Source organism: Strongylocentrotus purpuratus, unplaced genomic scaffold (assembly GCF_000002235.5).
Source record: "Strongylocentrotus purpuratus isolate Spur 01 unplaced genomic scaffold, Spur_5.0 spur5_scaffold_12, whole genome shotgun sequence".
Classification (NCBI taxonomy): Eukaryota; Metazoa; Echinodermata; class Echinoidea; order Camarodonta; family Strongylocentrotidae; genus Strongylocentrotus; species Strongylocentrotus purpuratus.
In genome coordinates, this window is record NW_022145597.1 from 6,587,557 (window position 1) to 6,611,383 (window position 23,827).

General features: G+C 36.0%; 2 protein-coding genes across 4 annotated transcripts; one reads left to right on the top strand and one right to left on the bottom strand.

Annotated features, from left to right (window-relative positions):
* Window positions 1–550: 550 nt before the first annotated feature.
* LOC100891440 lies at window positions 551–9,750 on the bottom strand. 3 transcript variants are annotated; one of them, XM_030981707.1, is made up of 6 exons: window positions 9,657–9,750; window positions 8,412–8,581; window positions 7,352–7,460; window positions 6,483–6,550; window positions 5,174–5,251; window positions 551–3,890 (listed from the first exon to the last, which is right to left on the bottom strand). In XM_030981707.1, the coding sequence occupies exons 2-6, from the start codon at window positions 8,551–8,553 to the stop codon at window positions 3,448–3,450; spliced, it is 840 nt and encodes a 279-aa protein (XP_030837567.1). In that variant the 5' UTR covers window positions 8,554–8,581; window positions 9,657–9,750; the 3' UTR covers window positions 551–3,447. The 3 variants fall into 3 exon arrangements, with proteins under 3 accessions (XP_030837567.1, XP_003725067.2, XP_030837566.1); XM_003725019.3 differs by having other exon boundaries at window positions 9,597–9,750; XM_030981706.1 differs by having other exon boundaries at window positions 9,587–9,750.
* A 1,284-nt stretch (window positions 9,751–11,034) lies between these two features.
* On the top strand, window positions 11,035–19,030 carry LOC105439734 (eukaryotic translation initiation factor 2A-like). The gene is made up of 5 exons (XM_030981709.1): window positions 11,035–11,167; window positions 15,397–15,569; window positions 16,046–16,113; window positions 16,822–17,092; window positions 18,314–19,030. Exons 1-5 carry the CDS (start codon window positions 11,161–11,163, stop codon window positions 18,404–18,406), a joined length of 612 nt encoding a protein of 203 aa, XP_030837569.1. The 5' UTR covers window positions 11,035–11,160; the 3' UTR covers window positions 18,407–19,030.
* The last annotated feature ends 4,797 nt before the right edge of the window (window positions 19,031–23,827 follow it).

The following is a 23,827-nucleotide window of genomic DNA, read 5'->3' on the forward strand; positions in this document are numbered from 1 at the left end:
ACTAACTTTAGTCCATGGTTTAATCCACCAACTAAGTATTGAATGCCAAGTGTCCATATGAATAGTCTGCTTTCGAGAATACCACCCAAAGTCTATTTACTGGTAGTAATGAAGCATTGCCGTAATTGTAATCATCACCTGAAAAATACTTTGTGTATAGCTGAAATGTATAAAATCAACCTAAAAAACCTTTACCTGCCAAGCATTCTGTCGGTAAACGGTTATGAAGAATATACAGGATAACTGCGTATAGGGTGCACAGGGAATCCAAGTCCGACTCGAGTTCCATGTGAACCCTAAACTATATGCGAGTGCATAAGCATGCTTAAACTAGTTTATCTAATAAGAAGTTTTTCGTGTTTTAACTGCAGTAGCTCTTTGTAGAAGTAATATTTGAATACATTATAGCGTCATCGAACCCTTTACATCAAAAGCAAAACAGGTTTTGGTGATTGGTACACTTTAAATAAGCCCACTTTGAAGAATACCAAGAGATTACCAGCCATTGACTATGTACCACACATTAATTAAATACAGTTGACACAAATTATGATAGATACTTCTTTTATTGCTAAATTAAAAGACTCTTTTACGATTGTACAATCCTTTGGAATGTAGAAAATGCAGTAGAAAATGTTACAATACAAAGAATGTAAAACCAGCAACTTCAGGATCTGAAGCTTTCATAAGTGGATAATTATAATAACAGCACTTTTCACAGCCAGAAACTTGCAAATTGTAAATATTTCATGTTAATTTCAAATTCAACCATTTCACAGCATTAATCTGAAACACCTGTGAAATTGATGAAAGTTTGTGCATGCAAAAGTTTCTGGTTTCGCAGTAAAAATGAACACATGGATTAAAGTAGTAGAAAAATATGGATTAAAGTAGTAGAAAAATATGCACGCAACATTTATTTACTCTGACTCATCAATCTACAAACACATACTAAAGTAATGTGAGTGATTAAGGACTCCAACACTGAAGGCGGACTGTGCCGAAACTTGTGTTTAAAGCTCATAAAATAAATTGCCAGTGATTTTACAGTCACTTTGGAATAAGCATTCCAGTTAGCTTTCTTTATACCCCTAATAAATAATTCTCCCCCCCCCTCCTAGATGGCTAGAAAGGAACTAAAAGTTATACTACAATCTCACAAAACATTTTAATGTCCAATACCAATATCATGGGTAAAACATAATTATCTTTGCACTCTATTACTCTTAATAGTTTTATTCAGGAATTCAGATTGAGATTGTGTCGCACCACCCATTGTTTTGGAACTCTTTATTATAAAAAATGTGCCTGTATGATTTCAAATATGACAAAATAGATACTAAGGTAGAACCTGCAGTAATTGGGTACAGGATGTTTAAACAAGGCTTCAGTATTGAATTTTCTACATCAAACTGACTTCATGCTAAAAATAAGCACTCTACAGACTTCACATAAAAGATATAACACCATTAAAAAAAATTATATTTAACATACATAAACCATTGATATGTGTGAAGAAAAAAAATTTGTGTTCTTTCTGTTGAGTATTTGTATCATTTTGTTCCGGCATTTATCAGCTATAGAACAAATATGTTGTGGTATATATTATATAATACCTAGTTTCAAATCAAAATCTTAAATTTATGATCTAACACATAGACGCAATGCTAATTACTTGATGTCAAATTGTGGCATTCGTAAACGACACATGCACAAATTTCATCTACAACTGCTTTGAATACAAGAGAACTACAAATAGCAGCTTTCTATGATGAAAAAAAGACAGGCCACATATGGTAATCAAGCGATACCAGTTCAAAATGCCAATTTTATAGTAAGCAACATTTTTTGTACAATCTAGCACAACAGGTAACTACTACCTAGTAACTACATGAACATAACATATAAAATCAACCTGCAGCATTACTGACTGAACTACTGAATGTGAATTAAAGTCCTTGGCAGAAGTGAAAAACAAAATAGATGAATTATATATCAATAGAAAGCTTACAAGATAAAGGTTACAATAATATAAATGATATGCTATTTTAGTGTCTTTCAGCGGATTAACAGCTCTTCATTCAGCTTTACATTGATATAAAGTTGTGTTTTCATCGGATAGGGCCTTTAAAGTACATGCATGTACACAGTAAAAGAATGTTACATATCATGATAATACAAAAGATTAAGGCTCTTATTGTATAAAAGTGAAAGACAGATGGTCACAAAATAACCGGTAGAGTCACAGTAGTGATTACTTTCATTTTCCCATTCACTATTTTTCTAAAACAAAAAATTGCCCAAACATACCCCCCCCCCCCCCCTTATGAAAACAACAGCTTTGTTGCCAGTTGCCAACAAGAAGGCTATTACACATGGACTTAGATTGTCAGTACATGTACATGTATATACAGCAGCACTATTGTAGACAATACTCTTCCAGAAAATGGGACATTACAATTTACATGTATACCACACATAAAAAAACTACCATTATGTCTTCACTCTCTCAATCTCCTCTCATCTTCTCTTTAAAAATATATTCCTCTTTTTTTATATTATTCTCTCTCTTTCTCACCAGCTATATGTAACTCTTGTTCTTTCCTGTTGTAGTGTCACTTCACATTAAAAGTGCACAATTGTTAGTGGAGCAGAAAATGATCCCCTTTAAGCGGACTTTCAAGAACACTTTCCACAAATTCTGACCCTTTTTGGGGCCCCCCCCCCAACCAAAAATAGGTACAAATGTGCTCTAAATATCAATCATTTAGGGGTTATCAAGTATAAATTCACACATAGTACCGTTTTTTTTAAAACAAAATTCGCCTTAATGTTATTCGAGTTGCAAGTTTCTCTTAAATATGTGACACTGAAGCAATTCCTTGCTTTTTCAAATCCACAAACATGTCAGAGTTGCAAACATTCCTGAAAACTGTCCCCTTTTGCAAGAAATTTCTAACTATCATGCATGCACAAAGTCACTTATATATTTCAACACAGAATGAAGGTTTATTGCCGTTCGGTCTACTATCCAATTAGTATATTCCCATATGGTCTACACCCAGCCCGTCCACTGTTCACATGGTCTAATAATCATTTAATCATAAATATCATTTGGTCCATTGACCATTTAGGCTAATGGTCATTTGGTCTAATTTCCAGTCGGGTTTAATTCCTAGCTAATGCCCATCTTGTCTACTATCCATAATGACCAATAGTCATTTGATGATGATTATTATTCATGATTGAATGATTATTAGACCATGTGGATAGTAGATCCCTGGGCTGGGAGTAGACTATTTGGGAATAGACCAATTTAGTAGTAGACTAACTGGTTATAGACCAAACAGCAAGTCACCGGAATGAATACCCTCCTTTACAATGGCTCCATACAGTTAATGTTTCGAACAATCCTCATCTCGATCACCCTCTTTTCAAGTTCTCTTCCTATAATGTCCACTCTCTTGGTCTATGCGTCAGACCCCACCCGACAACCTCCTGTTTCATCAGCGACAGGTGCGGCATGTGAGATTTCGGTATTGACGGCGTCGAGATGAAGGGTATATCCTCCTCGCCCCCAAAAGACCGCCCAAGAACCGACGCCCTCCCCGTCTCCTTATCAAACGAGGCGCTCAGCTTCCCCGACATGGGCCTCATGTGGCCCAACATTGAGTAATTCAGGCTTCTCGCCGACAGATTCGCAGTCGTCGACCCCAGTGCGGATTTCGGACGTATTCTTAGACGGTCATCCCTCTCGTCAGTGTTGTCTTTCTTGGTCTTGACACGACCTCCGATGGGGTGACCTAGGTTATAGGTCGGAGTGGCCGATTCACTGTAACTCCTGGTATGAAGTCTATTTGACTTGCCTGCGAACCAGGTATCTGAACCGTCTGAAAAATAGACATTTTAAAAAAATATATAAATGTTGGGCGTTATATAAGGGCGTAATTACGTCGTATTAGGGAATTTTTACATTGTATTAGGGTGTTATAATGCCGTAATAAATAGGGAAAATTTGTTGGTGGAATCAGGCACCCTAGTTTTCAGGTAAAACTATTAAAGGAAAAAAATCATGAGTAATTTCCCTGTATGATAGATAATGCAGTCAAAATGGTACTATAGCCATTGTTTTTGGAATATTTAAAACTTAACTGAAAGGGTGTAATAGAATATCTTATATACCTCACTTAAGTAATCCAGCAATCTGATTGGTCGAAATTGCATTCATAAACTTTAACTGTTCCCGAAAATTCCCAGTAACCATGATTAAAACAGTTCTAAAATCCCAATAACCATGGTTACCGGGAAAATAGTTCAGTCTCCATGGTTACCCCATAGGTTTACATGTTAAAAAATGGTCTGAGCGATCGAGGATACCGTACGTGTGCGAAGAATTGGTCGGTAATTTCAATACAATTGAATCTCGATCGATCTTACCGACAATTTTATCGTGCATTGTTGACATGAAGACGAAAATAAACTTCCAAAAACAAAAAAACAACATCTGCCGATAGATCTTGATCTAAGTTCGGGCCAATATGCATTGCAAAAGTAAAAGAAGGGCCCGTTTAATGGAGCAGCGGCGAAGCATCCACCACGCGAAGCCGTTTTCAATCCATTTTAATGTATATATTAGAAAAAAACTGCTATATATGGTGACAGAGCGCGCTGGCTGAGCGGTTTAAGGCGCTGATTTTAGTTACATCACCTTTTGTACGCAAGAGATCGAATCCCATTTTCAACAAAAGTTTTTTTATTTTTTATTTTTTATTTTTTAGTCTATTTTTTTTTGGCATATAAAAGTATTAATGACTGCTTTAATATTCGAGAAATAGTATAGTATTAATGACTGCTTTGAGAGAAATAGTTGTTTTTATACGCTCAAGGGAAGGTTAGAATTGTGCTGTCGACTGTATCAATTAGACTATTCAACACATACCGGTAAAGCATTATTAACATGATTCAAGGCTGAGAATGCTATAGCAGTGTCTGAATTTTTTTGGATGATAAATTGTGGGAAACATCATCAATCAGCATAATTTTGTCTGAGAGCTATCAAAAATTCAATTTAAATATTTGATTATTTTTCTGTAACAATATTGCAATCTAGAATTTACTCTTTTATTCACTGGTACCTACAAACTTTGGACAACACTGAAAAAAAAGTTCTCACCTTCAAACCCTTTCCCTGCTGTATTCATGTATGATTCGCCAACCGATCTTCCATCAAAGTAGTCCAACACCTTAGGCTCTGCAATTAAAGACAAATGTTCAATTTACTTTCAAAGTGTGGCCCCTCTAAAGTGTTGGGAGCCCCAAATTTGATGGCAAAATTTAACTCAAATTGTGTAATGATGTACTGAAAGAGGATGTCATTTAACACTTAACTCAGCAAGAACTTTCATAACAAATGTGTTTGAAGACACATATTGCTGACAGAATACAAAACTTGGATTTTTGTGTTGTATGCAGAAAACCGAAATTTTGTATTTTTTCATCAATATTCATCTTCAAACACATTCATTTAGAAGTCAGTGTTAAATGACATCCTCTTTCACTTCATTATACATATGAAGTGAATTTTTGTCATCAAATATTTTGGGCTTCAACACTTTAGAGAGGCTTTATGTTTGATTTTTCATGTATTTCATGTATGCTTTATACATTCAAGTTGAATCGGGCAATGTTAGGACATACAGCTCAATATGTACAGGCAGCCCTTAAGTGATCTCTTCCATTTATCATTGTCTGATTTAGAACAGAATACCTCAAATATTTATCCTGGATCTTTAACTCCTCATACTTGAAAAATGGGTCCTTACTTTCTTTCACCAAAATGTTTAGGAGATTAAAACTACATTGTATATTAACTTATGAATAATTCACCCACATAACTTTGTTATGAGGATTTTCATTTTGTCATACACTGGTAGTTGGAAATACAATCAAATCTGTCTATTAAGCCCACTCAAGTAAAAATAGAAATATGCAAATGTTATTTAGTTTAATATCCAGATAATAGTCTAATTCCCAGTTTGTCCAATGTCCATTTTGTCCACCGGCATCCATAAGGTCTAATAATCATTTTGATGACTATTATTATTTAATGATTAAATGATTATGAGACCATTGTGGATAGAAGAAATGGGTATTAGACAAACTGGGAAATAGACAGATTGGAAAATAAACTAAATGGGCAATAGACCAAATGACTATTCGCCAAAATTATAATTAGACCAAATGATAAGTAGACGAAATGATGATAAGACCATGTGTAAATTTACGGTAGAGGGGCTGGGTGTAGACCATATGGGAATAGACCAAATGGGTAGACAAACTTGTTCTAGACCAACAGCAATAAACCACCCACAGCACCCATGGCCAAGAGGAAGAAAATAACGGCGACCACTACAGAGAGTTGGTCATTGTAGAGAGGTAGCCATTATTGTGATTACTATATAAGCTGTGTAATGTTGACTTACTCTGTGTGGAGAATAGTGTACCTTCAACCGATGATTCTGGACTCACTGACTTGTATGTATCAAAGAGCCTGGGAAAAAAAAGATATTATTGAAAGGTCAGAACTCAGCAAAAATGTGTTAAAATTTGTAATATATGGCAAAATTCTATTACCCGTAATCAATCAACAGTTACCAATCAATATTATTACAAATCATAGAAATTCTGCTTCCTCAACCAGTAATGAACATTTGCAGTAGAGTAGCATTGTTACAGATGTATCAACTAGACATAGGTCTATACATAAATCCAGATAACTTAGGATGAAACCTGTTACAAAAGAATATGATATTTTTTCCATCAGGTTGAAATCAAATTATCAGCGTTATGCAACATAATATTCAGTCATTGTTTACTCTAAATCGTTTGTCACTTTTTTTTACAAGAGTATACCTGCCTGCTTGCTAAGAATGTTATATATTTATCTAGCTCATATTGTATCCTGAGAATTAAAAAAAATGATGATTGAAATGGAACTTGTTACTTTGTGTGGCCACACTTTTGCTGGATGAAGAAAAGAACAGAGAGAGGTATATAAGGAGAGGGAGAGTAGAGGTGTCGTGGTCTAGTGGGTACGTCACAGGAAGGTGGATCACAAGGTTCTCAGTTCAAGTTATCACCATCATCATCATCATCACCACCACCACCACCATCATCATCATCATCATCATCATCATCATCATCATCATCATCATCATCATCATCATCATCATCATCATCATCATCATCATCATCATCATCATCATCATCAACATCATTATTATTAATATACCGGTAAGTATAATTATTATTATCCTCATTATTATTGTCAATAAAGAAGTTAGTGACTTACCCTCTCTTAGCGAATGTGAACCTTATCCGAGATGGATGGATGAAGATACCATGTTTGTTTCTACAGCTGAAGTACTGCCTTCCCTTGTATAAACCATTGTGTTTACCAACTGCAGAAAAATATAATCATATTCAACTCTTTTATATAGCTTTACTCACTATGAACATGACGGACAATGAAAGCAGACAAAATATACAGTTCCTCAGGTAGACAAAGGAACATCCCTTCACTGCTATTATGTAAAAATGTGTAGAACAGGTGAATATGCATGTGACACCTGTTCTACACATTTTTACATAATAGCAGTGAAGGGATGTTCCTTTGTCTACCTGAGGAACTGTATATTTTGTCCGCTTTCATTGTCCGTCATGTTCATAGTGACTACAGAGTAAAGTAACTGAATCTGTATGTATCACTGTGTACCAATCACCAGAAAATATTCAAAGGACAATCCAATCCTTGTAATAAGTTGATTTGTATGAAAGCAGAAAAATAACAGAAACAGAATGGCAAAAGTTTGAAATGAATCGGACCAATAATAAGTAATGATTGTTTGAAGTATGAGATCACTAAGTCTATGCGAATCTCAAATTGGTAGTTTTCTTCCCCGATTTTTCTGCTTTTTGCTTTGAATTTCCCTTTAAATATTGGTAAAGGTGAACCTGCTACTAGATTGATCGATAAAGAAACTGTGTTTGTTCCTACAGCTGAAGTACTGCCTTCTTTTGTATACTATATACCATTTTGTTTACCAACTGTAGACAAAAAAACAATCATATTCAATATTTCCTGGTATCCTTCAGCTCAAAGAAATTTAATCATCTTAAAGTAAAGGTAACCTGTATTTGCCTGATAGGGTACTGTTGTATTTGGTATCATTTGTATTGCTTGCTAATTACCCGATTCATCAAGATCTATTCCAACACAGTTGTGAGGCCTCCTTTGTAGACTACTTCAAGGTCCCCTCATGAACTTTACCCTTGTATATGACCTCTACCTCTTGACCTCACCCTCTAACTAGACAGCAAGTGTCATAACTTCATCCCCTTTGCTTACTCACCCGGTTCATCTAGATCAAGTCCAACCCAGTCACCCGTGGTGTTTGTGAGTCCTCCTTTGTACTTCACGGTCCCCTCGTGAACTTCACCCTTGTATATGACCTCTACCCTTTGACCTATGTTGATGTTGATGAACAGGACCATGGCTAGGGAAGATCATGGGCTCACTGATCTGTAGGAATAGAATAATTGAAGACATATAATACTTGCAGCCATATTTTAAACTGTTACTGTCAATAGATAACGTCATCTTCCTTCATGCACAGTGCAGTAACACTAACAGTAACACTACAGTTTAAAATACGGCTGCAAGAATTTCAACACAGAGTTCACTTTCGACGAAGAAAATCCGGAAAAAAAAGACCCTTAAACGCATCATACAGTCAATCTGGTAAGTGGAACCGATATATTTGAGCTTACCGTAGGCCTAATTTTTGAGAATAAATGCATCGGATATGAATCCGCTAAAATGACATTATAGTCCAAAGTTTGCAGAGCTGGTTCAACGGTAGGCTTCTGTCTCTAAAGAGAGCTAGAGCCGACTCTACCCAAATAAGACATAAGAGGCTAACGGAAAAAAGAGACAGAAATTTTGGGTATAGTGCAAGATAAGCCCGAAAGATTCAGTCGCTGATATCGATGGTAATTGTTCCACTAATACCTTACGTCTGGCTCCACTGATTGCCTCTGATAAAAAATTCCCCATATCAGACAGCTATTTCTGTCTAATTACTCAGTCTCAGGATAACAAATGGGTTCACACATACTTATTTTGATATACCCCTGTATATAAGTTCTGATTTACGATAAATTAAGTTTAACGCAATGCCAGTAGACAGAGACAATCCCTCTTTGAAAATTGAATAGCCTTATAGGGTAGCTATAGCTGCCCGAAACATATACACCATATTCACCATCAGACATATATAGTGACATAAATGACATATCACACATCAAATATACAAATCGTTCGTGTATAGTCATAGTGACTGCACGAGCGCTCGATTTAGCCGGCGAGTCTGGTCAATGCTGTATCCTTTCTATACACCCTCATGCCTCATCCATGTACAAAATCAGCAAAGTGCATGCACTGCTAGCTGCTCCACTAGTATAGGCACTAGCAAATATTCAATCATGTCCCGTATATTTCAATGAAATTCCCGGCTTTAAAATGTACCTTAACTTACTCATTAAGCTGTCAAGATCAAGATTTAGTATCTGGTAGAAAAACAACTGATAAGAAGTACCCTTCCTTTCCCTGTCCCAGGCCCAGCTGTGATCTACACGCAGATGATGATCAACATCTCCATTTTCTGAGATCAGCCGGTCACCTGTGTTACGGTCCGATGCACCTGTTCACGCTAAATCCGTTGTTGTAGTAACCAGATTCCTACATTATTTTGTAGGGGTGTATTTCTAGAGAATGCTAAATATACATCATTAATCTTCCTATTTCCATCTATATTTTGAAACAAATACTTTATATATCTAGTAGTTATTATAAATTTATCAATAAAAAAGTAACAAGAGCGAAGGATTCTCTACAATAATTTTCAATACCCATGCAATGTTCACTAACCGCCATTGGGCCGGGCTATCCTCTATAATTTTCGGCATGAGCAGAAGGCAACAGAATCGCGCGAGGGAGGGGTGGGGTACATATGGTGGAGAAGTGAAGAAAAATCCCCTTCTGCGACGAACAGTGTCCTTTGCCGGTAAAAATGCCCCCATGAGCTCTGTTGAGGGTCTCCTTTCGTAAAATGGCCTCTTATGTATTCAGTATTGTATTTATTTTGTATTTATTAATTTCTGATATTTATACATGCAGGGCGACATGCACATATCACCAATTTGGTATTTCATCCCTTTAGCCATGCCCTCACTTTTACATCTTTTAAACAAGTTAATTTATGTTCATTAATGTACTATTACCAGTCTCTTTTTTCATGTAAAAGATTATATCATGTTTTGGATGGTTTTGAATAAAAATGAACTAATTGTAGTTCACAAAGAAGTATATAAATATACTGCAATAGTCACTTTATCTTGTGAATCATATACTAGTAGGCAGTGGCGTACGCAGGATTTTTTCAATTAGGAGGGACGTGTTTGAAAGTTGAAAATCGCGCCGACCCATCTTTCGCTAAGTGGTGGCGGGGGGGGGGGGGTTAGTGAGCACTAATCTCTTTTTTTTTTGCCCTACAAATTTGAAAATCGCGCCGACCGATATTTCGCTCAGTGGGGGGGGGGGGGGGCATTTTTGTTTTTACTTTTACACCTCCCCCTCCGCTTTAGCAAAACAAATATATTTGAAAATTGAGGGGGGGGGGTAATCCTCAAAACACCCCCCCCCCCCCCCCCCCCCCCCCTCTGCGAACGCGCCTGCTAGCACTCCAGCAAAGCATAGAGAGTCAATGCTATGCTAGTGGGTCTGTATAAATGAAGAAAAAAAATCAAAATAAAATCATAACGTTTACAAATAAAAAAAGAGATCGGGATAGACGGACATATGCCCAGCCCTATTACCTCTCCCCCCCCCCCCTTTCCCGTTCCACACATAGACCCCCTATTAGCTTATTGATATTAGCCAGTGGCTCAGATTTTGTGCTTTCTTTTCCTCTGCCAATTTGCTAGATGGAGAACACCATAACCTACAAAGCTTGCGCTGTGCTTCTTTGTTTTCGAATTTGACCCTCATAACGCTCATTTATTCATCGAATTGACATTCACCTCGTGTGTCATCGAAATAGTATGGCAGGTAAGATTAATTCAATCCATTTTTTTTTTTATAATTGACCCAATTGATCGAGAAATATCGACAAAATTTGGGGAAATTGATCCATAATAATTTTGTATGTGAGCCCATGTACCGACTTTCATGTTGGTCACTCCTGAACTTTTTAACTCGAAACTCACGTAAAGACGAGAAGAAAAAGAAGAAGAAGGAGGAGGAGGAGGAGAAGAAGGAGAAGGAGAAGGAGAAGAAGAAGAAGAAGAAGAAGAAGAAGAAGAAGAAGAAGAAAGGAGCAAAGCCAAAGATAGGGTGTCTGAACGATTTTTCAATTTTCAATTTGGGATCGTTTTTCACCATTTTTGTTTGATATTTGAATAAAAAATGTTATCAGAATAATACATTTCAAATTTCAAGTCTCACCGATGTTTCTATCAAAAGTTACAGCCCCTCCAAAACGCTGGTATATTCATATCATTTTGGTCAAAATCGACGAAAAAAAAAGTCCACGCAGAGTGATGTTGTTTTGCTAAATTCAGACAAACGGCTGTATCGCGCGATATGCAAGCGTATGCATATAGTACGCATGTTGCTAAGCCAATGCGCGACTTGCAGCTTGAGCCACGCTGTCTCCGCGATATGTGCCATTGACTAGTATGGTTGGCAATTCGCGCCGTAGAACCCGGAAGTGAATACACGTTGTAGTCAATGGCAATATTGCGGAGACAACGCACGTTGTCTCCGCGATATTGCCATTGACTATAACGTGTATTCACTTCCGGGTTTATCGCGCGAATTGCCAACCATAATTTCATTCACTATCATGTGTAATTGAATTTGGGGTTTCGTTCGTGCGCGGAGATGTTACGCGATGTAACCATGGTTTGGACTGAGCGGAGCGCACGCCCTCTAATTAGCTGATCCACCAAATAGCGAGAAGGATATTTTTAAACTGTTATCAGTTGTGATCCCTGGGGGCTAGCGAAAATATAAGCACATAGAATAATAGAATTGTTCCTTAGGACTGGGACTACTTATTAGGCCTGAGTCATGTCGGGATTTTCATAAACCGGGTCCCGACGGCCTTGCACCGATCGGGACCCGGTGTCCCGAAATCAGCTCGCAGGATTTGTCACTTGCCTCTATAAAAAGCGCATATCATCAGTATGTCCCTTAAAAGTGACCTTTTTTATCAGTCAAATAAATCAACACATGCATACCTCGGCACAGACTGGTATATTCTTCCATTTGACATTATTTTTCATCCATGATTGGCGATGTTTAGTGGCATTATCGTGCCTCTAAAAATAAAAAAACTCGAGCAAAAATATAAAGACAACATTCGAGCCGCCATTTTGATTCATGCAGGTTGAATAAATCGGGTCAAAGAATATGAATGTTAGAATAATAAAACGGCTTTCTAAAAAATTCTTCTTTACAACATACCGATCAAATAATTTGTTAAAGACAAAGAAATATTTATCTCTTATTTTAAACATCGCATGCTTTTTTTTAAAAGCTGAAAATTACTTGGTAATCACAACAAGAAGTTTCGATACGGACAGCTGTTGCAAGGCAAGTTCAGACTAGTCACGGAAAAATGCGCAGTGCACCTCTTAGCTGTAATGCGTGCCAGACCGAACCAAAACAAATATACTTGATCGTAACAAAAAATCATTCAAAACTACGAGAGCACAATTGGAAAGAGAACTACTGCTCAAAATTACCATAATCAGATACATTACTTGGACAAAGAATTCAATAATCGCCCAAGAAATGCCACAGAAAATGTGATAATCGAGGAGTAACTGGGTACATTTTTATCGCAAGGGGCCTTCTGCAAATACTCGAATACTTTGTTATACTGCTTTTACCGTAGAGGGCGGTATTTGTTTTCGATCTAGCCTCGTGTTCAATTTAAACACGTGTAATTCAGAGCAGAAGGCCCATTCCGATAATGATTGTACCTATAGTAACTCCTTAAATATCACTGTTTCTGTGGCTTTTCTTGGACAACTATTGTCTTCTTCCTCCAAGATATGTATCTGCTTACGATAATTTTGAGTAGTTGTCTTTCCAATTGTGCTCTCGTAGTTTTTAATGATTTTTTCTCGTTACGATCACGTCTTTGTTCTGGCACGCATTACAGCTAACGACGAGGAACACTGCGCATTTTTCCGAGACTAGTCTGAACTTGCCTTGCAACAGCTATCCGTATCGAAACTTCTTGTGATTACTAAGTAATTTTCAGCTTTTAAAAGAAGCATGCGGTGTTCAAAATCAAAGAAAAAATATATATTTTGTCTTTTAAAAATTATTCGATCGGTATGTTGCAAAGAAATACTTTTTAGAAGGCCGTTTTATTATTCAAACATTAATGTTTCTTTCAACCTGATTTAATTATCCTGCCGAGAGACCCGGCCAGTATAGTAGCTAGCTAGCAGCTGTTAACAACAACCCCATGGGTCGAACTGCTTTGCAACCCATATTTATATCAGCAGTTCGGATTGATTCAGGATGAGCTAGAATATGATTGGTAACAATTAAATACTTAAGTTTTAAGGTGGAATGATTTTAGTGGTGTGCAAAACTCCAATTTCTTACATGTTTCATTATTTTTTTCGGAGCGTCGGTTCTCAAAAACGAAACCGGGACCCGACGGCAACGGTCGGGTCCCGGTGTGATCGACCGTACCGACTCAAGCCTACTACTTATTGATCGGGGCGTCATATCTCAAAAGTGACAAACCTCAGAGTTAGCCAGGACACAATGTTTAAATTGCTGTTTTGACCAAGATATTTTTAGAATTTCGGGGGCTACGCCCCTTTGGAAATATTGGAATTCACCTGCTCTTTCATATGCCACCTCATTTATTGATTATCACCTTCAGGATCACAACAGATAAAGGTTTGAATCTCGAATTGAAAAAAAAAAATTGACTTTTTTTGCATGGTCGCGCAGTGCAGGTAGACTGCATAGGGATGCGTGTAATCTCTATGGGAAGAATTTTAGCACACAACATCGGGTGCGCGATCAGACACCCTACCAAAGAGGAGAAAGGAGAAGGGGAAAAGAAAGAAGAATGGGAAAGGAAGAAAAGAGATTAAGATTAAGTCTAATACCCCTTTCATAGTGCTTCTAGTTCTATCGGAGTCACACCGATGAAAATACCGATTTAATTTTCGTTATGTAAACGAAGGTAAAATCGCCGCTTTCCCTGCTATCCTTTTCATACTGTGGGTGAACTGCACTCGCTGTAGGGAGCCCTTGCCGTAAGGAAAGAATTATTGTGCAATTATTAAGCCCGCGCCTCATCTAGTTAGCATGCAGCATGCTCAACAAAAGTCAATAAACACAGCTGGTTATGATAAAGCGTGCGTACACTGCGACCTTTGACCATTTTCTTCAGCCTTTTAATCTGTGTTTTCTCCCGAACGCATTCACAGTGGCTGTTTCATCGGTGTCACACCGATAGAAAGAGAATTTAATCGCCTATTTCTCTTCTTTTCATCGGCTATTCTTTCGGCTCTTTCTCCTTTGTACCATTCATAATGGCTCTTTCATTGGATGCGTCTGGATGCATCTGATGAAAATCAGGCCAGTTTGAAAGGGGTATAAGACTTAGTAAGAGGAAAAAGAAGAAAAAAAAAATAATGACAGAAGCATAAAATTATTTTTGGTTACAGATGTACATGCTTTTTTAGTAATGAGCATTCTAGACATAAATAACCGTCTGGTATAAGGAATTCTTTAATTAAACTGACATTTGTTAAACTTCCCCATACACAGACGGTAACCCTTGCAACAGGCACAAGGCCAAAAATCCAAAAAAGCTTGCCCTCAGTTTCCCTTTATCTAGACTTAACAGTTTCATTTAGAAACAAAAAGATGATTGGAAAGAAAATAGATCTAATTTTCAATATACAATAAATAAAAATAACAAAAAATCATTGTAAAACAATTTCTTGAAGCTATTGCGCCCAATTAGATCGGTAATCAAACACAAACTGCATTGTGTAACCCCTCCTCACTCACCTGTATAATGTACTTCAGTCTCTGGATAGAGGCAGTCAATGAAGCCAGACAATTAAGTCTCAGCAAATATCAGAGACTGAAACTTGCTTTTTTGTCATTTTTTGCATATTACTAACTTTGCTAATATGATTTATTGCCTGATATAACTTATTTGAAGTAACTCATTACCTCTACTTGTAACCTTTCATGAAAATATATTTTCTTTATCTTTGTGCACCTAGATGATGATTGGTTTTCTGGTGAGGCGGGAGGAGAAGAAGGAGGAAAATCAGGGAAAAAGAATCAGAAAAGGAGAGCCAAGGCAAAGAAGGGGAAAAGCAGCATTTCTCAAGAGAATCAAGTAGACCCAGTTGAAGAGCTCCGACAGCGGCTGGCAGATGCCAAAATCAATAAGGTAATTTTAGATTTCAGTGCGATGGTTCTGATATTTTTAGCCTTGTGATTGCATCTGTCGAGTCTTTGTCATTTTTCTCATGTTTTTTTGACATTATTACCATCACCTTATAAAAAACAGAAAGGAAAGAAAAAGATTCTCACATTTTGGGGTTGCCTTTTCACTTTAAAAATATCTGGAGAAAAAAGGGGGGTTCCCCTGTTCACTACAAGAGGGTGAAAACAAATTTTAGGAAGGGGGTATGGCAGGGGTCACATAAGCCCCTCATCACCCATAGATTTTATGGGCCTGTACATACTGACAGTTTATATTTTACGCTAGCTCAAGTGAATCACTGCTGTTGTCAAAACAAAATGTAACATACCTGTGTTAAGCATGAAATCACACTAGTAGAAGTGTTTTAAACATTTTTGATGAGTTATGTTGATGACTGTGTTTTCTTTCTCTTACTGGTATTTTACTTGAACTTCTTGAAGGACCACACACTTGCAGGAAAACTGAGACAACAACTTTGGATTGTGCAAGACTTAGCTGCTGGAGTGAAGTGAGTGCAGAATTGTAACCCTAACATGTGTTCTTTTACACAGTTTGATTATAATAATGATAATAATAATAGTGGGTTCTGGTATTTATTTATTTATTTATGTTTGTTTCATTCACCTAGGGTAACCCCATTAGAGAGTAAAACACTCTTGTACTTGGGGGCTTACGGTATAGCGCTCATGTCTGTCAAACTTGACACTTCTGGCTCTATTTTAAATTGATCTTTAAACTTGAAGAGTGTGTTGAGTTCTGTCAAAGATTCCTTTTTAAATTGAGCTTTCTCATGCTCTTAGTCTTTTTATTTCCATGTGAAAAAATAGCAATAATGACACATGAAAAGTAATACTTTTGAAATGCCCTCATATTCCAAGTATGACTAGGATTAATGAAAAACTCTGGACAGATTTGTGACCCTGATTTGTACGTCCCTTGAGAGATCAATGCCAGTAAATGGTGAGAGCAAACAGTGGCATGAATGACCTTCCATAGTTAAGTCCAACTTTAAGTCGATCTTAGTCTTTGTGAAATACTCCCCAGGAGTGTGTTGAGCCATATTATTTCAGATTCAGAATCAGAACCAGATCGCCTTTAACCCATTACCTACTGGAACCAGATGGTCCCTGTGTTAAGCCTATGCAAAATATTGCAAATGAGAGAATTCAGGAGTCAGCGGGTTATTAATGAATCTTCTTATCATTCAATTTTACAGACCGAAAGTAGACCAAGATGATAAAGATGGACAGGCCATGGTGGAGGAATTTGAGAGGACTGGTATCATATCTCTTCCATCCAACGATGCAGCTAACCCTGCTAACAAAGCAGAAGAAAAGGCTTCCAAATCTGAACCAGTCTTCTTCACTCCCGTAGCTGGCGGTGCGGTGGTAGAAGATAAGCAATTCAAAAACTTGAAAAAGAAATTGAAGCAGATTGAGACACTCAAGGAAAAACAGAAGAAAGGAGAGAAATTAGAATCCAATCAGGTTTGTGCAGACTTCGACAATGTAACTAATGTGTGTTGAAATGTTACCCCCAGTTTTATTGGTTATCATTCTTATCTCGCCTCTTTTCCTGAAACCTTTTCCTTCATCACCTCCTTCCGTTTGATTCATATTCTATGACAGTATTTCTATTTCTATAACTGTATTTCTATCAAATTTCTATATATTGAGGATTCAGTGACACAGACCTAACTCCATATTTTGCCAAAAATGAGTATTTGATATCAAAATGTTCAGAAAAATGTGGGCTTTCCAGGAAACACAAAGACTTAACTCCACCCAAGACCCCATTGAAGTCGATGGCTAGTGAAACGTAGACTTAACTCTTTAGGGCCCAAGTGCTCAGTGACACATAAACCACTTTTTCTCAGAATGGCCAAAATGGAGTTGCGTCTTTGTGTCACTGACCCCTCGATATGATCTTTTCATTTTACCGTATACCAGTAAAATTAATTAAAGGTAAAACAAAGTTTTGGTATGGGGTCATGAATTTGGTTGAAATGAACATATTGGAAGCATATGCGATCCTACAATATTCAGTGATCGTTGTCGCAGTTGAAATCGAGTCTAAAGTGATGAAATTTAATTTAGCTATCCAGCAATGTTCTTTGAATAAAATCGACCAATTTGCTATTACTATTTAGAATATATATATATCACAACTACATATTCTGAGATTTTCATGGTCGCAGCTACCATCGTATGATCGTAGGCGCTATTTTAAATTTATCAAAATTTACAGGGAGTAACGGTAAATTTATATATTCAATTTTTATCGAAAGCAGAAGTGTTTTAGGGGCTAAATTTTTAGTGCTTATAATACATCCATAGGGGCATCCAGATATATCAAAATTGTAAAGAATCACTATCCTGCCAATTTTCAAAATTTGCCAAAACTTTGTAATACCTTTAACTCTATTTCACATTTGATATATAAATTTGTTGTTTACATCAACAGTTTTTTTTTTTTATTGTACCTTGGTCTTGTTGCATAAAACTTACAACTGGTGGTAAACTTGCTATTAATGGTAATTACCATGGCTACATCACTCAACAGCCAATCAAATAAAGGTTTACATTGAAGTTACCATCAATGGTAAGTTTTTTTGCAACAGGGCCATTGAAGGAAAGTTTAACCAACTGTACACAACCCCTCAAAAAAAGAAGCAATTGTTGATTTCGTTTTCTAACTCTGTTTTGCAGTTGGAGAAGATCAAATCCGAGGCTTCCGTCCGCAAAGAAATCCAGGAGACAGAGGAGCTCATCAGTAGACTTTCTGCTGAAATCAAGAGTTGACAACAGTTCATCTGTGTTGAGAAGCTACAAATTACCTCATATTGATGGGGGAACTGCCTTCCATGTTTTGTGGAGCCCCTGCCTTATCGAACAAGCATTACAAGACTGCTGGCTGAGATACTTCACGTTGCACGTTTTCACTACCATGTGAAGCAACAAGGAGGATCAAATCAAACCTTGACTTATGTGAGCATTGCTTGAGGAAGAGATAACATTCAGAGTTCAAAATGCAACAGGCCATTGTAGTTGCGATCAGGACATGTACATGCATTTAGTTTATACATTTCCATTTAGATAGAGAGGTATATCGGCAATACAGTTTATTGCTATCATGGAATGCAACAATTATTTTATTAGAAGCAGCATTTAAAGAGAAAATAAAAATGAGAATATTTTCCTTATTTCATTGCCTCTTTATGAAAATTAAATGTAGATTAATAATCTGTATTGAATTATCATATTCTCTGTATGTTTAATACAAGAGCCATCAGGTTCCCCTAGGCAATGGGTTAAATGAATAAAATACCTTTACAGTAAGTGTTTTGAATTAATGCAAAATTCATATCTTGCCCCAATATCCTACAGAAAAAAATCCTCTGTGTGGCCATGCCTTGAACCATAATGCATGGCTCTACAGAGGATTTTTTCCTCTTGGGGACTGGGAGAAAATGCAATGAATTATTGATAATTTATTGCATTTTCTTTTTTTTTGTATTTGTGGGGGCGGCCCCGTACCCTAGCCCCCACTGCATACATTACAGCCATGATTCAGTAGCTAAGCAATGGCCTCGTTACTGTGAGCCCCCAGGATCAAAACCGTGTCGATCAGCTATATTAGTGCCCTTTTGTGAGGCATTAATCCTCATTACTGTCAGTTATGACTTAAGGACGTAAGTCCCCTAGTTGATTAGCATAGTAGCACACACATGCTTTAGCAGTCACGCAAAACAAACATTGCAAAATAGTATTCAATAAAATCTGAGAATGTGTACTATTATTTAGATCTATTAGGAATAAATCATCATTGTCTAAATCATTCCATAAATTGGGGTAAAAATAATTATTCCACCTTTATGACCAACAGTGTAGTTGACTTTTGTTTGTCTCGATTTTGTTTGCTTGTATTTTGGAATCATTTCCATAATGAATGTTCAGTGGATTATACATTAAAAATTTCATCATGTTACAAGGACATTTTTGCTTTTTGTATTTTAAGATGTATTGCACAAACCTGCCTTGAACTGAAATAGGTTAATTGACCTGGTCATTTGTAAAAATTTGTACAAGTTCATTGAAATAAAGAAATTATTACAATGTAAATTGCACTTGTTTCATTATTCTGGATCAATTCATATTTAACAAAATGCAAACTTTGGATTTGATTATCTTTTGCATAATGATATAGAGTAACATCTTTTATATGCACAATATTGTCCATTACTGAAACAAGATACTGGTACTAGATATGTTCTATGAATGGGAGAACTTTCATTTTGACCAAAATTTAAATGTGCCTTTTCCTTAAATTAACAATCAACATGATGGGGGGGGGGGGTTGAGCAAGAGGGAGGGGGTGGAGGGGGAGGTATGTAGACTATTGGATGAGAAAAAGAAAGAGACATCGGGGTGAGAGGTGGGAGAGAGAGAATTAGAAACATATGGACGAGAAATAAATAGAGAGGATTAGGAAATAGACTAGTCTATTAACATATTCAAAATTTATAGATGTTTCTTTCATAGGGACCTAGTGACATGTTATCATATTCTCCTGTGAATGAACTACAATACTTGGATTTCAGTTTGAATATGTTATTTGTTGCTATGTCAGGCAAGCTTTGTGCAGGCTTTAAAGGTTTAGACCAGTTCTGGTCATGCGATTGCATTGTGAAAGAAACGTTGTGGAATCGATTAGAAAAGGTTGATCATCTAGCATATAAGTACTGGTGTGTACTGCAAGGTTCTGGAATCATCAAAATGATAAGAAATTTGGCCCAGTCTTGGTAAAGTTACAAGCACAGTACACAGAAAGATGTATATGGGACTACCCACACGTACATTTCATATTATATATTATATTTCCTTCAATAATGAATTATCAACAAATGTAAATTCTGAAGATTTGTGACCATGATTTGCATGTCCTTTGAAAGACCAATGCCAGTAAATGGTGAGAGCAAACAGTGGCATGATCGACCTGCCATAGTTAAGTCCAACTTAAAGCTGATCTTAGTCTTTGTGAAACACTCCCCAAGCTATCAAAAAATAACACAAGTTTCAAGAAGAAAGATGTATGAAGGGAAAGAGGAAAATGAATTCTAATCTGGAAATTGCACTAGAAGAAATACAAAAAACTTGCTCTGATCCAATGACAAAAGACACTAATCATATAATTTGCTTTGAAAGTGTTATTTATTAAAGCAATAACTGTTGGAAGCATATGGGTAGAAGCAATACAAACATTTATATAAACATACAATTTGTCGAGTCGAAGGGTGAGCAGAAATACAACATGAATATCAACAAAAAAAGTGCAAGTTATCAAACAGCAAAATCACTATTACTTCTGCATTGGAATGCTTACAGAAGTAAGAAATGAAAGTATTTTGCGTGACTGGCGTGTGTTATATATTTCACTTGCATCTATCATTAATTAATGTAAATTCCTAATACATACATTCTATAACATAACAGTGTACATTGTATTGCCCCCATACGGCTGTACTTTATAATTACAGTACGATTCTCATTTCACTAAATATTATTAACTCCTTGTATAGCATAAATGATATAAATCATACAATATATTTGCAATTAATCATGAATTGTAGTTGAGGTATCGAACACTGCATTACTAGCACATCCTGGCTTTTTAATTGATGGTTTACAAATAAAACAATGAAATATAATCTGAAGCACCACAAATGATGATTGCACATAAACTATTACAGAAAATCTGATGAAGAATAAGATTGCATTGATAAAGCAACAATGCACATATTTTAATACAATGTGTCAATACTATGTTATATTTTTTCTTTTTTAAAGATGGAAAATAAATTGAAATTGAAATTGAATTGAAATTGAAATGCAGGTGGATAATTCATGAGGTAATATCCTAAAACAATATTTATCCATGCGGTAGTTTTGAAAAAATGTTTGGATTCCATAGCTTACTATAGAAGCAGAAAAATTATGAATTCACAATGATGATTATGCATGTACATGATTTACCATCCCTTTCGCTACAATCTTTCCAGATTTTGGGGTTTGGATCAATAACTTGTGATTCAGAGCCCTAAAATATGCCAGTACAGTAGTAGAAAGGGCCAAAATGTATGCACACACTCACTATGAATATGACGGACAAAGAAAGTGGACAAAATATACAGTTCCTCAGGTAGACAAAGGAACATCCCTTCACTGCTCTTATGTAAAAATGTGTAGAACAGGTGAATATGCACGTGACACCTGTTCTACACATTTTTACATAATAGCAGTGAATAGATGTTACTTTGTCTACCTGAGAAACTGTATATTTTGTCCGCTTTCTTTGTCTGTCATGTTCCTAGTTACTGCCTCCATTTTTGTTCCATGACTATATTGCATGTGGTGCTAGGAATTTTAAGCAGGAAAACAAGCTATAAATTCTTTAAATTTGCAACACAATGAGAGATTTAAAATCATTGTTAGACAAATTTTGTTGATAACAGATTTCCTTCTTTAATTCTGCTTTCTTGTTGGGGTCATAGGTCATTAGAACATAGCAACCATACATACAACAAAAGATGCATACTAAAACCAATTTCCGGAATTAAGAAGGAAATCACAAACAAGTTATACAATAAAGAATCCATTCCAAAAGTAGCATGGGGTATACAATGTTAAGAACAAATTTCCTCAATTACTTGTGGGGAGGATATTGCATATGATAACTTTACTGGGAAGCGTAATTCTCATAGATTCATTATATATATATATATCTAAATAGGCCAACATCCAGTTTTTCTCAGTAAATAAATGAAATTGCATACACCTTTACTGAAAATACTTGAAAATATTTGTCCTCTTGTTGATAAAATGTAACGCAGATTAATGCCTTACCAATGCGTACGAGCGCATTGATTTCGTTTCGAACCTGGGACCTCTCGGTTAAAAGACCATTGCTCTCCCAGTGAGCCATCACGCCTCCTTTTTTAAGCACAAACTATTTTTATTTCAGGGATATGAAGTTATTCTAATAAAAGGATAACAGGCAGCAGCAGATGTAGTACCAGAGCTTTATTAATAGTACATATAATCAGAATGGTAATATAACAATGAGAAGAAAATATACCTTGACCAAAGAGAATAAGAGAATAATAACAATTTCACATATATATATATATATATTTATATATATATATATATATATATATATGGAATGTCAAATTTTACTACATATTAATAATATGTTCATAGAGCTTTCAAATTGGCAAGATTACAGAGAAAAACATGTTCATAAGAGGCAAAATTATGGAATTGTAGCTTATAATATTTATCATACAAACCATAAACAAACTGAAATATACACTTTTGTTATATATGAACATTATAGGAGCAAGATAAAGGAAATATTTTGTGTCTTTAATAGGTTGGAAGTGATTTAACTGTATTTTTCTACAATTTCAAGTAAATCCTATTACTAAGATGAACAATAAAACAATACTTTCAACAGAGAAACAGCCTCTCTTACCCAATAAATATATAAACACGTCATTTAATTATGTTTCACTGCATTATTGCTTTCAGTATATGACCTTTAACTCAGTTGAACGGTATACTATGGGACAATAACACCCCCCCCCCCCCAACAAAAACAAAACAAAACAGCACATACTGCTACTAGCTGGGCTTGAATGTACATAATTGATTCATCAAGATTGAAGCAAAACATAACATAAAGCCCATCCGATATATCTAAACTATTCTTTTTATCTTTTTTAAAGAAAGAAAATATATAGTAAAGCTAATATGACATGTTTCCATGTACGCTTTAACATGTACAACTGAATATACCTGAGGGCTACTAATGAGAACATGTTCAAAACAGATATCGAGGCTGATACAGGGGCCAATAAGTATTAATCAATTTGTCTGCATGCTGTTCTTATAACAGTTATACCTTTTCCATATTTCATTTCAATGTCAGGGTTCAAATGTTAGCAGTCTAAAAACCTGAACAGAGCTAAAGATATAGTTGATAGAGTAACATTTAAAAAAAAAAAAAAAACCAAATTATACCAATCAATATACTATCCTCAAAGTACGAATCTATAGCAATGCGATATATTTCCAGAACAAAATTTAAGGAAAACAGAACAAAGTCCTCCAACAAAAATGAGAATAATTATAGAGTAATTGTACATAGCCCTCAAAAATATA

Bases quoted from the DNA above. Each gene is read 5' to 3' on its own strand.
- LOC100891440 (XM_030981707.1), bottom strand. From the start codon at position 8,553: ATGGTCCTGTTCATCAACATCAACATAGGTCAAAGGGTAGAGGTCATA. The intron at 7,461-8,411 runs GTGAGTAAGCAA...ATTTTTCTGCAG, and splicing joins ACTTGATCTAGATGAACCGG to TTGGTAAACACAATGGTTTA. The intron at 3,891-5,173 runs GTGAGAACTTTT...TCTATTTTTCAG, and splicing joins AGCAGGGAAAGGGTTTGAAG to ACGGTTCAGATACCTGGTTC.
- LOC105439734 (XM_030981709.1), top strand. The intron at 15,570-16,045 runs GTAATTTTAGAT...AACTTCTTGAAG, and splicing joins CAGATGCCAAAATCAATAAG to GACCACACACTTGCAGGAAA. The intron at 16,114-16,821 runs GTGAGTGCAGAA...TCAATTTTACAG, and splicing joins GACTTAGCTGCTGGAGTGAA to ACCGAAAGTAGACCAAGATG.